Here is a 14721-nt window from a genome sequence, read left to right on the forward strand (position 1 = left end):
TCAAGGCGAAACAACGGTCAAGAATTAGAAGTACAAAACGAGGATTTGTAAAGAAGAATGTCAGAGGATTTCGATATAAGCCAAGAGGAGACGTTTGTTTTCACGAGACTCACCGGCGCATGCACAATGCTGACCTCATACGTCGTGCTCCCGGAACTGCTTCTGTGTACAACTGCTGGCGCAAGCTAGATTAAAGTGATTATTACGTTTTGAATATGGATATTTTTCTTACTAAAACGCATCGATTCGCTACAGGAGGCCTTTGTTCACCCCCCGGAGCCGTGTGAGACACATTTTTTTATGCATGGGCGCTTTTTATTTAACTTCTTATGGACTGAAGCAATGCAACACCCGCTGACTGCAATGATAGAGCTTGAAAGATCAAAGACAATTTTTAATATAACTCCGACTGGATTCGTCTGAAAGAAGAAAGTCATATACACCTAGGATGCCTCGGGGGTGAGTATAACGCAGCCTAATTTTGATTTTTGGGTGAACTAACCCTTTAAGCGTATTATCCGTGCAACTGATTTTCCAGAATGTGTACAACAAGGTATGTAGAAAGTTACATTTTTTTATTCTAAGGAAAAAATAAAATGCTGAGAATGATGAAGGTTTCTTTTAAGCTGCAGAACTCAGGGAGCAGAAAATTACTTTTCAACCAGGACACAGTGAAAGTGCAGGGTTTTATAGTTCTAAAATGATTTTGTGATGACAAGATTTATTACAAGTGTCAAATATATCTTGATTCACCTTTAAAATGCCATTTTTTCTTTCTGTTTCTTATTTTCTAAAGGTGGTGGATGTTGAGCTCCACAGAAACTCACTAGGTGATGACTTCATCCCCTCTGCTCCCTCATCTTCATCATCATCATCATCATCATCATCATCTTCCTCTCATCTGCCATTTGTGGGCGGGTCTGGTTCCTCCGGCACAGCTGCCCAAGGCTCTCGGCGGCCCTCCTCTCACTCTCTGCACGCTCATGATGTTCAACCCAGCTCAGATAGAGGTAGACAAAACATACACAAATGCTTGTCCATTTCACAGGATGCCACATAGTAACACAAAATAATTATGCAGTATCCCACTGTGTCTTTAAAATGGGATTATTTTGATTAAGAGGATTAGTAGGATGTTTGCACTTTATTGCATAAGCATTGGAAGCTGTTTTGAAAATCTGTATTAGTTCAAGACTAGACCTTCATTATACATTCCATGCCCAAGTCACTTGTATGAAAATGCATTTTGTGTTTCGAACGACAACTTAAAGGGGTCATATGATGCGATTTCAATTTTTCCTTTCTCTTTGGAGTGTTACAAGCTCTTGGTGCATAAAGAAGATCTGTAAAGTTGCAAAGACTAAAGTCTCAAGGGTCGTCACATGTGGTTGCCTCAAGCCCTCCGGCCGCTCCTTCATCGAATCCGCCGGCCGCGCCGTTCTCAAGCAGCTGCTTCTTAAAGATACTTCTAGTACTTAAATGTGTGTAAACGAATTATTGATTAGATCTATTGATTACGAAATTGATTGTTGTCCCTTTTATTTTAGTTCCAGGTGTGACTGTCAAGAGTGAGTCGGTGCGTTCTTCATGTTCTGAACGAACTTCACAGTCAAATAGGTCTGAGAAAATCACCCTTGGTTCCCACAGAAACTCAGCCTTTCAGCCAATCACAGCCAGCTGTAAGATAATTCCACACGGGCAAGTGCCCAGTCCCGCTGAATCACCTGGGAAATCATTTCAGCCAATTACGATGAGCTGCAAGATTGTGTCTGGTGAGTCTCACAGGTGCACAAGGAAGGTGGAGAAGAGCAGAGTTGAAATGCAAGCAGTAAAATCCTCTATATACAGTCTCTTTCATGTCGCTCTGGCTTTTTTCTGCTGTAGGTTTCGATTTTCTAGAGAAAAGGAGACTGTCAGAAAGTTGTGAAACTCCTCTGTAATGCATTATATGTTTGCTGTCAGTGTGTGACAGCAGATCTAAGAGGAGCTCAGTCTGATATGTCCTAGTCTTTCTTTGCCAGACCTACTCTTTATAAAGTCTGGTCCACATTTCATCTTATTCTGACCAAGAACCACCCACTTTTGCCACCATATCTCTAACATTTGTGTTCGATTGCTGTGTTTTGCCCCCTAGTGGCAGCCAAACTTAACTTTCACACTGATAGGGAAGCAGCTGTTCCTTCACTAATTCACTATGGTAAAATTAATGAATATTGAATGTATGAATATATCCACAAAAAACATCTGCCAAAACATCTGAAAGAAAAACAGTAGGTTTTAGGGATAATCACAGGCCATCTGATTGGCATGCAAAATTACCAACCTACCAGTTCTATCTTGTTTACTTACTAGTGCATAACTTTCAAAGATTTGATGCTGTGAGACTTGTAAACTTTCACATATCTAGGAAAATACTTGACTTGTAGCAGTCTGGTATGAACTTGCATTAACATGACACTGTTTACCATTGACTTTTTAAAACGCTGTATTCTCGGACACTCAAAAATAGTTTAAAGTCAGCCAGTCAGTCTTGAGTTTGCCATTTTGAGGGAAATACAAACATCAAACTCAGTGTGCTTGTTATAGATAAGACAAGAAAAGGAGACCATAGTAAAGATGTGAAACTGCTTTAAGCATTATGGATTTGCAGTTTGTGTGGCTCTTAAACATGATGAGAAATTTATGAGGATCACACTATAAATCTAATCATAGAAACACAATTTTTTGTGTTCCAGGTTCTCCTATCTCCACCCCTAGTCACTCTCCTCTCCCCCGGACATCATCCACGCCAGTGCACATGAAGTCCAGCCCCTCAGTAATAAATAACCCCTACATTATCGTGGACAAACCAGGCCAAGTCATTAATATGGCTGCATCGACATCTGCAGCTACAGGTACATACTCTCCCTCGTCCCTACACACAGAGTAACAATGTGTCGCTTTTACCACATGATATTGTCAGATACTGGTCTCTAGGTTTCTTTTTCATCTCCTTTATATTCAACATCGAACAAGTTCTGATTGGCTACTATTATTGTTGCGTTGCGGTAACATTCTAGTTTTAGAGAGGACAGAGAAATTACTTTTTCTAGAAATTTGTTGCATCGAGCATGGGGAGGACACAGTGAGAAAGTGTCAGGAGTGAATGATGAAGCCAAATCACAAAGTACACGTTTCCCCTTTAGTTCTTTTTCCCTTCTTGTGCTCTCTCTCTCACACACACACTCTCTTTGCTTCACTCTTTCCCATGACTCATGCTGTGGGTTTACAGGCCATCATAAGACCAGGTTGCCATAGCGACCACATCACTGAGAGTTTAGGAGTGTGTGGAGTGTGCAGTTGATGTAACATTACTGTGTGTGTGTGTAAGAACAAATTCCACCTCCATGGCTGCACAACTGATGTGCTTCTCGCAAATGCTGTATCACCTATAACTGCATCCTGGCACCCCAGTTAACATCTTTACAACACACACACACGCACAGGCCTCCACAAAAACACACCTACATGCTCTCAGGGAAGAGGAGTGTGTGTGTGGGTGGTCAGAGCCCTGTGCTGTGGGGCTAAAGCAACATAGTGACCATTAGAGATGGACGTAACAGGAACAAATGTACAGATGCTTCTCAGAACTCTACACTGTGTATTTTCCCTGCCATAATCAGAATCATAGTTGTCATTTTTCTTGGGCTTTAGAAAATTGCTGGTTTTCAAAACCTAATGGCTGTCTATCTAGACAGCATTGTGGGGCATCATGAGAACATTTGAGTCAAATGTATAATGCTTGACATGTAGGTAGGACACTGAAGATGAGCGTTCCAACACTTCTGTTATGGCTAAAAATGCTGACAAGACACTTGTTTTCCAGTACAAATATCTAAACATCCTTAAATGAAGATATGCTTACAAAAACTGAACAAAGTGATTTGAGTTTGCTTAATACAAGAACAAATATCTGTCAGTGAGGTATGAAAATGTTGATTTTTTTTTTTAGCTCACTGGCAGATATTTGTTCTTGGTTTAATTATAAACTCACTTTAAAGAAAATACATCTGCTCCCAACCACTGGAATATTACTGTACCTTCTGATCACACTGCAATGTTCTTCCTCCGTACTTGTATCTTGTTTATCAATGCAAATATCTAAAGATTCTTGAAATCACAATACACTTAAGTAAAATGACATAAGATACTTGTTTCCTGTGAAATAGATCAAAATAAGGTCTAAACCAAGACTTAAATGTACCTTATGAAACTTGCAGAAACCCTGTTTTTAGGTTGAATGCTCAAAATGAAAACAAGCCAGTGATGCACTAAATTCTATCTAGGTAGAGTAGGAGACATGATTCAAAGATTTTAAACATTTGAGTGGATCTTTGATAGTAAAAAATGCTATGTATGCAGCTCATTAGGTTTTTATACACTGCCAATCTCTTATGACTCTGCTATGTTCTGATAAGGCCTCTGCAGAATTCATACAGCAGCATGAAAATGAGGCATTAATGAAGTCTGAACATCTAAGAAACAGCTGCTTTGAATTAAAACTAAAACCAACATATAAAATATTCTGCTACATGCTTTTATGAATTAAGGCATCGCCCAGAAATGAGAATTCCCTACAGGGAAAATGTATCTGTATTACATGAAGATAAGTGAAGCTATTTCACTGTCCTGATTAATTCAGTTGTTTGTAGGAACTTGTTTAAAAATATAGATGACCTTATAGAAATTAAATTCAATTCAATTAAATTCAAGTTTATTTGTACAGCGCTTTTCACGATACAAATCATTGCAAAGCAACTTTACAGCAAATTAGGTTTCTACAATATTTAGTGGTAGCTTATCAGTGGTGACTGTCAGTCAATGTACATATGGCAGAAATGTACGGGAAAATTAATTAAAGACGTAATCAAACAGACGATGAACACTATTATCAGCAATTATTATATGATGCAATCAAACTGATGCAAATTAAACAATTCTTTCTTTGAAATAACAGTTATGTTATGACAACTGTAGTCATTTTAATTCATTGTCCTATTTAAATGAAGTCTCTGAGTGTCAGAGCAGCTTCAGACAATCACTGTATGCATGTCTTCAGATGTAAGATCTCTGTCTTTTGTGTTATTGGAGAACAGAGCTTGTGAAAATCAGGCTGTGAATCTGGAGAAGAAGCTGCATGCCAACCATCCTGGGGGATGGTGCATTATGAGATTTGGAGTAAATAAACTCCTTTGTTTTGTCAGTTCACACATACACTGAACAAAATTATAAACGCAACACTTTTGTTTTTGCCCCCATTTTTCATGAGCTGAACTCAAAGATCTAAGACTTTTTCTATGTACACAAAAGGCCTATTTCTCTCAAATATGAGAAATTGAGCACAGAAGAGCAGAGCTGCAGTCTTTACACATTTAAGTTAAACAATGAGTTGCAGAGTAACTCACTATTCCATTGTGCACAAAGATGCAGACAGAAACCTCTTTGTGCCAAAACGATGCAAATATTTGCAGAAATTATGCTCCATATTTTTTATAGACCTCTGAGAAAGTCTTAAACCTGAGCAAGAGCAAAAAGCACTGTGATAATGGCATGATATATTGACACACAAAAACACATGAAGTAAATGTAAAAGAAAGCACTATTTTCTTAATGCTTGTGAAAGGGGTCCATAAAATGCATTTTTCTTTTGTTTTTTACTGATCTTGTCGCACAAAAAAATTGTTTGAATAGACCTTGAAATTAAAAGGAAATTCCCCTATTTTCTAAATGCATTTTATTGATCTTATTGTGAATGATTCATACATGAATGCTTCATTTTTATTTATTTGCTTATTTTTTTTCTCAACACCTTGTAATTTTTAATGACAATGTCATAACTCGATCTTCCAACTTACCTCTCTCTGGTGACATATGCCGGATGTCAACTTAAACTCCATTAAAGGTGCAATAGGTGATTGTCTTCAGAAACATTTTTTGTTATGCTGGTTGAAAGTCTCTTCACATCCCGATAGCAATCATTAAGTTAAGTGGTCTAAATGTATTTATCTGTATTTATATATTCTGTGGAAGGCGTAGGACCAAGAAATGTTCGTCCAATCAAAACACTCGGTCCGAGCGTTTTAATTGGCGTTCCTTCCTGCCTGTCAACTTATGTATTAGCATTAGGGATGTAACGATTAACTGCGAGCTGGTTGAAAATCGATTAAAATATGTGACGATTCAAATCGGTTGAGATGTTAAACAAATCGCGATTCATTTAGGTGTAGGAGTTTATATGAATGCATGTCTGAGGGGAACTTACTGTCTTTAGAAAAGTTTAGATGGTATTTTTTCTTTTCATCTTGCCTAAAGTTAGCATTTTCCAAGATCTCCTACTGCACCTTTAAGCTTCTGAAGTGTCATACTTATTTGTTATATCTGCTGTTTTCATGTGTTCATCTCAGGTAGTCCGACGGCCAAGCAGAGCAGCACAGCCCATGGTGCTCGATCACCTGCTCCTAAAGTTCACACCAGCAGCTTCCTGTCCTCTGGGGTCAAGGTGAGATTGACTCTCTCGGTGAATGGATTTATTTAGTGCAACTCACATTTGATTGCAGTTTGGGGTCTTGGTGCTCTAGTCCAGCTATGTGTTCAGGACTTGTGCAGAAGAATTTACCTTCTGGTAAATGTGCTTTGCCTGCTTTTAGCAGTCTTTTTGATTTATTACCATGCATTAAAGTGGTGAGCATCTCTCTCTCGCTCCTACAAGGCAACTGAAGTGAAGGGTGGGTGGATGAGAATACAATATCAGTAGAAATTATGTGGGTAGTTTGAGTGAAATCACCTGTAATTGAAAAATACAGATGTAGGCTGTTGAAAACAATGTGGCACAATCAATTCCTCTTCAGGCAGATTAGCATGATGAATCAGTACCTTTGTGTTCAGAGAGAGCTGTAATGGCGCTTGTAAGAGGAAGGCACCACAAAATAGGGATTAATTTCTCTGTCATTGTTCTATAGAGCTGTTAATATGGGTTCTGCTGTTCTTTACATTTATTTACAAAGTGAAAAGATAATGTTTGTAATAATCATTCATACCAACCAAAGCAGTAATAAGGTTGTCTGTCCCTCTGTTGAACTGAAGAAAAACTGACTCAAATTAGGTGATGATCTCTCTCTGTCTCTCTCTCTCTATCTGGGTTATTCTCTGAGGGTGTTTCAATGTTTTCTGGACACTGCGGGCTAAATTAACACCGGTAGTTATTAATAGTTACTGCCAGGCGGTGCAGTAAGAGGTCTGCAGCAGCTGTGTGTGTGTGTGAAGGTTTAAAATGGGACATCTATCTGTGGTGTGATGCTGCTGCTTTTGGGCAAGCTGTGCAGAGGACTGAAGTATTCCCAGAGCGCACAAACACACACACACTCTCATACGTGGACATGCAGTAGGAATGGTTCACAGATGTTTCTTCAGAATAGTAAAAAATTATTTGAGCTTGTGTTTGGGGTCGGTCAGTAAGATTTTTTAATGTTTTTGATAAAAGTCTCTTTTGCTCTCCAAGCCTGCATTTATTTGCTCAAAAATACATTGATATTGTGAAATATTATTACAATTTAATTTATTCCTGTGATGGCAAAACTGAATTTTCAGCAGCCATTACTCCAGTCTTCAGTGTCACATGATCCTTCAGAAATCTAAATTTGAAGCTCAAGAAACATTCCTTATTATTATGAATGTTGAAAAATATTTTGCTTTTTTGTAGACCATGATACTGTTTTTTTTACCAGGATTCTTTGATGAATAGAATTGTCAAAAGAACATAATTTATTTAAAATAGAAATCTTCTATAGAAAAACTTTATAAATGTCTTTACTGTCACTTTTGTTCAATTGAATGCTTCCTTGCTGAATAAAAGAAAATTAATTTCTTTTTTGGATGGTACTGTACATGATCTTAAAAACTTTTGTCTGAATGCTTAAATGTTTAATACAATGTTGTTTAAAAAATGAAGAGTGTAGCTGTTGTCGATGACAGAGGGTGGAGACCTTCAAAAAGTGATTTAAATAAGATAAGAACATTTTTTTTACATTTTAGAGCACTATATAATTTCCATTTGTTTAATTTCATAGTTTGATGATTTAGGCCCAATTCTATTTTATACCCCTTTCCCTTCCCCTACCCCTCCGCCTACCCCTTCCCCTTGTCCCTTGAAACAGAGTGTCAAGGGGTAAAAATATTCCCCTAAGAATTGGGACACCACTACTATGCCGTCACACGTCATCATACGTCGTCTAGCTCCTACAATACACACACCTATTCTGGCGTGCTGGTGTGCATTAGAGCTTTTAATTACCGTTCTATATTAGCTCGGGCAGCCATGTTGCCCCTGAAGCCGGTTTACGCTGAGATAATTCATACCCCTTCGTTTGAAGTGTGGTCCCGAAAAATCTTCGTTTGAAGGGCTGTCTGGCCCTTCCCCTGCCCCTACCCCTCCAACCAAAAGAGAATTGAGACACCCCTACCCCTTAACGTGAACGCGCGAAACGGAGGGGTAGGGGAAAGGGGAAAGGGGAAGGGCTAAGGGGTAGAATTGGGATTGGGCCTTAAGTCTAGAATGTAAATAATAATAAAGAATTAGTCAAACTTCAAAGTTTTTTTTTAACTGTAGTTTCTAAAGAAACATTTAATTTTAAATTCAGGGTTACAGCGTTTGAGTGTGAGTGTTTTTACTGTTGTTTGTTTATATGAGAGATATGACAGTGATGTTGAGATTGTGTGTTTTGTATGATGGAGTTTGCATTGGTTTACATTTTGCTGTGTGCTACTGGCAGGAGAGGTGAATCTCAACTCAAGTTCACTGAGTTCATCTCAATGTTCAGCCTCTCACTCAGAGAAGCATGTGTTTATCTTACCCAAGGGAATGTGTGATTCACTAAATTAACTTCGGATTGGATCACACACCCAATATCTCTGCAAAATATCTTGGTTGAAATTGAACCGTGAATCAAACTGATGGCTTTTCAGTGCACATCTCGCTTTAATATGACAAGCACAGAGTAATAAAAATTCTCTCTCTGTCTGTCTGTCTTAAGGTTATAATCAAGCAAGAACCAGGAGAGGTGCCCACCCAGCCGTCACCACAGCAACAGGTCGTCTCCACAGCAGCTTCCCAGCAGCAACAACAGTATGTGACAGTGAAGGGAGGTCACATGATAGCCATGTCGCCGCAAAAACAGAGTGGGGCAGGGACTGGAGGTGCCACACCCAGCAAGGTTTTTATGAATACTCTTTTGTTTTGTTTTGTGTTTACCATTATGATAATGTTCAATTTGACTGTTTATATTTCATATTTGGTTGACTCTTTTATCTTAGACCGTTTTTAAACCAATTCCTATTGTTCCATTCTTTGCCTGTTTCAGTACCTAGTGAGCTGCTTACCTAAATATTTGGGCATCGTAGCTTAAAGATTGTTCAGATGCATCTATAATGTCCAAAAATAATGTCTAGCTAGTTCCATACTTCAATTCTGTATTTCTATAGTTTCATTCCTCAATGCAGGCTGTCCTGTCTGAGAGAGTTTTTGAAACTGGAGTGCGCTGTGGTCATGCGGTCTAAACATATCTCAGGTCATTGTGTCTCTGTGGACTTCCTACTCGTCTCTTTACTGCAGCCTTTTTTAGCACCTGAGAGTCAAAGTCACTTTTACATCCTGTTTAGAGACTGTTCAATAAAAAGTCCTAACTTTCAAACTCTACATTAGAGTCTTCAGCACACTTATTACTTATTTTTCATATTACTCCTTAGAACTCTTGGTTTTAAGTAAAGCCATTTTCTTTAGGATCTTTATAAATTCATTATACATTTTTTTAAAGATGAAGTTTCTCGATAAGGTGCAAAGGTTTTCAGATCCTTAAGGTGTAACCACTAATCAACATTTCTGCAGCATTACTATTGAGATGTGAATGCCTTTCTCATATTGAAATAAGACTTAATAGATAACATATACTACTGTTTAAAAGTTTGGAGTCTGTAAGATTTTATTCCGCAAGGATGAACTAAATTGATCAAAAGTGACAGTAAAGACATTTATAATGTTACGAAAGATTTATATTTCAGATAAATGTTCTTTCTATAATCAAAGATTCCTGAAAACATGTGTCAGGGTTTCCACAAAACATTAAGCAGCACAACTGTTTTTACATTGATAATAATAATAATAAATATTTCTTGAGCAGCAAATCAGCATATTAGAATGATTTCTGAAGGATCATGTGACACTGAAAACTGGAGTAATGATGCTGAACATTCAGCTTTTCATCACAGGAATACATTATATTTTAAAATATTTGAATATAGAAGACAGTTATTTTAATAATATTCCAGAATATTATCAATATATATCAAATAAATGCAGCCTTGATGAGCAAAAACCTCACCAACCCAAAACTTTTAAACAGTAGTGTACACACCTGTTTTGATTATACTAAAAATATGAGTAGAGGTAAAATGATGAGTAAATATTTTATATAAAAAGGACACCAAAAGTGTTACATTTATTGATTTATGATAGCTCAATTGTGCAATTTACAAGTATTTCCAGTTGCAGAGTAACTGCGTGTGTGTTTTTGTAGGTTTTGGGGATTCCACTGGGCTCTGCTGTCAAACAGGTCTCTATGAGCAGTGGGCAGATCTTGGTCGCTAAGTCCAGCCCCTCTGTGTCCAAGGTGGTGGGCCAAAAGCAAGTGGTAGCACAGGGTGTCGCTAAAGCAATCGTCAGTGGAGGAGGCAGCGGGGCAAGCGGCATCACGGGACAGCAGGTGCATGCTGTTACCAAGGCAGCAAGTGGGTCTGGAGGAAGTGGCAAGAGTGGAGGTCAGTGTACACACTTTTTCTTGACCTTCATCATGCCATAAAATGACCCAGATAATTCATGTGATCTCTACTCTGCTCTACTTTGTGTTTTCTTTAACCCTTGTATGGTGTTCTTATTTTTGTTTGTTTAGTCTGGTGGACCTGCTGCAGTTTGGGGTTTTTAATTCAACACAATCAAAAATTATATGTTAAAGTACTCAATAGATGCTTACTTCATCCCAATTACAAACAATATAAACAGCATATATGGTCAAAATTTGCCCTTAACCTTTGTTAGATCACATTTATGAATTAAAGTGCTACAACCTTGTGCGGGAATGGCAGGGGCAGAAACACAAAACTCACACTTACACTCACACTCTTACAGACTCTCTTCTCACTCACACACACACACATACACACATAAACACACATACACATACTAATAGCAGTCCCAGACAGTAGGAGGACAGAGTGAAGGTACACAGGACCAAAAATTTCCACTCTTTTATTATCACCGGGTCCAGTGGACCTGAACATCCTGTATGTAGTGTGTAGGGGGGGTGTACAGTAGGGTTGTGACGGTGAGGAAATTTTCCCACCGGTTAATAAATGACGGTGGGTGTCAGTGCCGCGGTGGGCAAGTGACGTAACCGGTGTTGCGGCTTAACACCGGTATCACTGTCAGCACCATCTATCGCGGCAAGCCTAGTGTGACCAATGTGTGGTCATTGAAATTTTTTTTCTGATATATGTTCTTCACAGAAAATGAGCCAAGGCCAATGAGTCGGAGTTTGAAAAAAGAATTAATAGTATAATTTTTCTTTTGATAAAAAGTGAAAACGGGTCCCACAGTCCCGAACACCACACAAGGGTTAAACAAGTCAGGATAACAAATCATAACCAAGGGTAACGTGACAAGTTGTCAGCATCAGGTTTTTCTATCCTCACTGAAAACTAAATAAATTGACAGTCTCAACAAATTAGAACTTGATGTTTAATATGCAGCTATGTGGAATGAGATTTTGGTCCAATGAATGTGAAAAAAGCATTTTTGATTGTGGTTAGGAGAGGTGTTTGTTTGTGGATATGCGTATCTGAATCTTGAAATAAAAGTGTGCATGTATTCATTTTTAGAAGGTGAAGTGTGTGTATGTGCGCAAAGTTCAAAAAGCATTTGTCTTGCCAGGGATGCTAATTAAGATGTTCAGAACAGTAGTGTGTGTGTGGGTGAAAGAACAAGATTGTGCATTTGTTTGCGTGTTCGGAGAAGTGTTTGTCAGGCTGATCAGCAGATGTTGTGCTGAGAGGGGAATTTCACAGGGCTAAACTAAGTGTGTGTGGCTGTACCGCAATGCTGACTAAACCATTAGGAAACACCATTACTCAGTCAGACACTTGTATCTCCATGCCGCCACAGGGGGAAACAGGATTTAGTTTGATTCATTTTAAAGACACCCATATGTGGATGCATATAGGAAGCTTGTTAGTGGTATATGAAATAGACTTAAAGCTGTATTGCTGTATGTTCTGTATAGGTTCCATGTTCTACACATTTTTTTGCATCTTATGAGTCCACTTATAATGTCAGTTTAGATTACACCAAAATTAAATTGTGTACAAAAATATAGTAAAAAGTAATATTGTATTGCAAATTTTCAAGTTTGAAAATGAGTGTTTTCTATTTTAATAAATTTTAAAATGTTATTTATGCCTGTGATGGCAAAGCTGAAACTTCAACAGCCATTACTCCCATTTTCAGTGTCATGTGATCCTTCAGAAATAATTCTAATATGCTGTTTTGGTGTTCAAGTGACATATTTTGTATTATCAATGTTGAAACCTTTTGTGCTACTTAATATTTTTGTGGAAACAATGATACATTTTTTTTCAGGCTTCTGTGATGAATAGAAGTTCAAAAGCATTTATTTTATCAACAGCATTTATTTTAAATATAAATCCTCTTGTAATATAAATGTCTTTACTGTCCCTTTTGATCAGTTTAATGCTTCCCTGATAAATAAAAGGATTCAATTCTTCAAAATGAAGAGCAATTTTACAGTATGTACAGTGAAAACATACAGTATAGCTGCCATGTGCTGTCAAGGACAAAAACTTTCAATGAGGAACAGATCAAGTTGATATTCACTGATAACTTACCTAATCCAAATTCAACCTTTATTCTCTGACACTGTACTATTTCCTGAAATATGTTTCTCTTTTGTTGTTATTGTTTTTGTGGTCATTTGTCTTTTTTTTTTTTTAGTTATGGCCACCTTACAACTACCAGCAAATAACCTGGCAAACCTGGCTAATCTTCCTCCGGGCACCAAACTCTACCTGACCACCAACAGCAAGAACCCATCGGGCAAAGGCAAACTGCTACTGATCCCACAGGGAGCCATTCTGAGAGCCTCACACAGTGCAGGTCAGACACATATGTCATATGAATTTGGGAACATTGTCATTGTCACTTTCTGTATTCAGATAAACATCTAACTAGGTTTATCTCTGTCTGTAGGCCAGCAGTCTCAGAGTTCTGGTTCTGGAGGGTCACATTCCTCCAGTGGGTCCTCAGGGTCTATCAGCCTGCCTTCCAATTTATCCTACACTTCTTACATCCTCAAACAGACTCCTCAAGTAATAGTCTTTGCTGTAAATAATTTATGACACGCACTAACTAGTAGAATTGATCCTGACATACTAGTTGTTTAGTTCAATCTAAACAATTTTAGTTTGAATGTGTGTACTCTTACTTTGTTAATTAGGCTCATTCAGTAACTCTTACATACTATTTGAATGACCTCTTTTTAGTATGTTAAAACAGTGTCCAGTCAAAGACACACACACACATCCCAGAAGCCTTTACTGTCAGTTTGGGTTATGCTGACAAAGTCACTATTACTTTTTTCAGGGCACGTTCTTGGTTGGCCAGCCAGGGGGCTCTGGGAAACAGAGCTCTGGTGGTCACGTGGCATCCAGTCCTGCATCCAGTACCCAGCAGGCCATTCGGGTCACAGCCGGACAGAAGGCAGCCATATTGGCTCAGGTGTGTAACAAAGTAAGGATTTAACAACATAAAATCTCTTTCCTTTGATCTTCCCCCTCTTCTGTATAAAGTTATATAGCTACAGGGATATGTAATGTATTATTTATACATTATTAGTTTATATAAAAAATTATATATTACAATATTTAATACAATTAGTATTATTTAAATTAGAATATTATATTATAATAATTTATTGGATTGCACAGATTGGAGTTTATTGGATTGGACAGATGTTCAGGCCATGCTGTAGGTTTTATTTTAGGTGCAGATAATGCAGATGGAAGATGTTTTGTCTTTATTTCACAGTACCTGACCACTTTAACTTTTTATTACATTCAGAATACAAGCTCACAATTTTTGTAAAATGCCATTCCTTTTTGCAGTGGCACTATAGATAACAATGCAGCAGAGATGTATTCAGCCACAAATTAATTTCTCGTGCTAAAGCAATAATAACTTAGCTTCAATAAAATATAGAAATAAAATGTTAAAGGGCTGGTTGACTGTTTTTTTTTATAGGCTTGATTGTGTTTATGGGGTGCAGTCTAACATGTGTTAATGCTTCGTTTGTTAAAAAACGCATTATTTTTCACATAATTTACCTTTATTCCACACCTCTCTGTCCCTTCTCCTCTGAACGCGCTGATCATTTCCTGCTTTTATGAAGCCCCTCCCTCAGAAATACACGATGGGCTCTGACTGATTAGCTGGCCCAGTGTGTTGTGATTGGCTAAACCGCCTCTAGCACGCATCTAAATGTCCCGCCCCTCAACATAGCGGCATGTGCTCCGGTTGTATTGTAAACAATGACGTCGTCTATATTGCTTATCAATGCTCGAATT

At 38.0% G+C, this 14721-nt stretch overlaps 1 protein-coding gene across 1 annotated transcript in view; it reads left to right on the forward strand.

Annotated features, from left to right (window-relative positions):
* yeats2 (YEATS domain containing 2) overlaps positions 1-14721 on the forward strand; it is a 69845-nt gene that overhangs the window by 30352 nt on the left and 24772 nt on the right. The window contains exons 10-18 of the mRNA XM_016564147.1: positions 797-1010; positions 1548-1772; positions 2736-2894; positions 6444-6538; positions 9069-9248; positions 10608-10848; positions 13094-13255; positions 13349-13467; positions 13742-13888. Of these exons, the coding sequence (XP_016419633.1) occupies positions 797-1010; positions 1548-1772; positions 2736-2894; positions 6444-6538; positions 9069-9248; positions 10608-10848; positions 13094-13255; positions 13349-13467; positions 13742-13888 (1542 nt within the window). The remainder of the gene's footprint in view (positions 1-796; positions 1011-1547; positions 1773-2735; positions 2895-6443; positions 6539-9068; positions 9249-10607; positions 10849-13093; positions 13256-13348; positions 13468-13741; positions 13889-14721) is intronic.

This window comes from Sinocyclocheilus rhinocerous, unplaced genomic scaffold, assembly GCF_001515625.1.
Source record: "Sinocyclocheilus rhinocerous isolate Xijiao unplaced genomic scaffold, SAMN03320098_v1.1 scaffold919, whole genome shotgun sequence".
Taxonomy (NCBI): Eukaryota; Metazoa; Chordata; class Actinopteri; order Cypriniformes; family Cyprinidae; genus Sinocyclocheilus; species Sinocyclocheilus rhinocerous.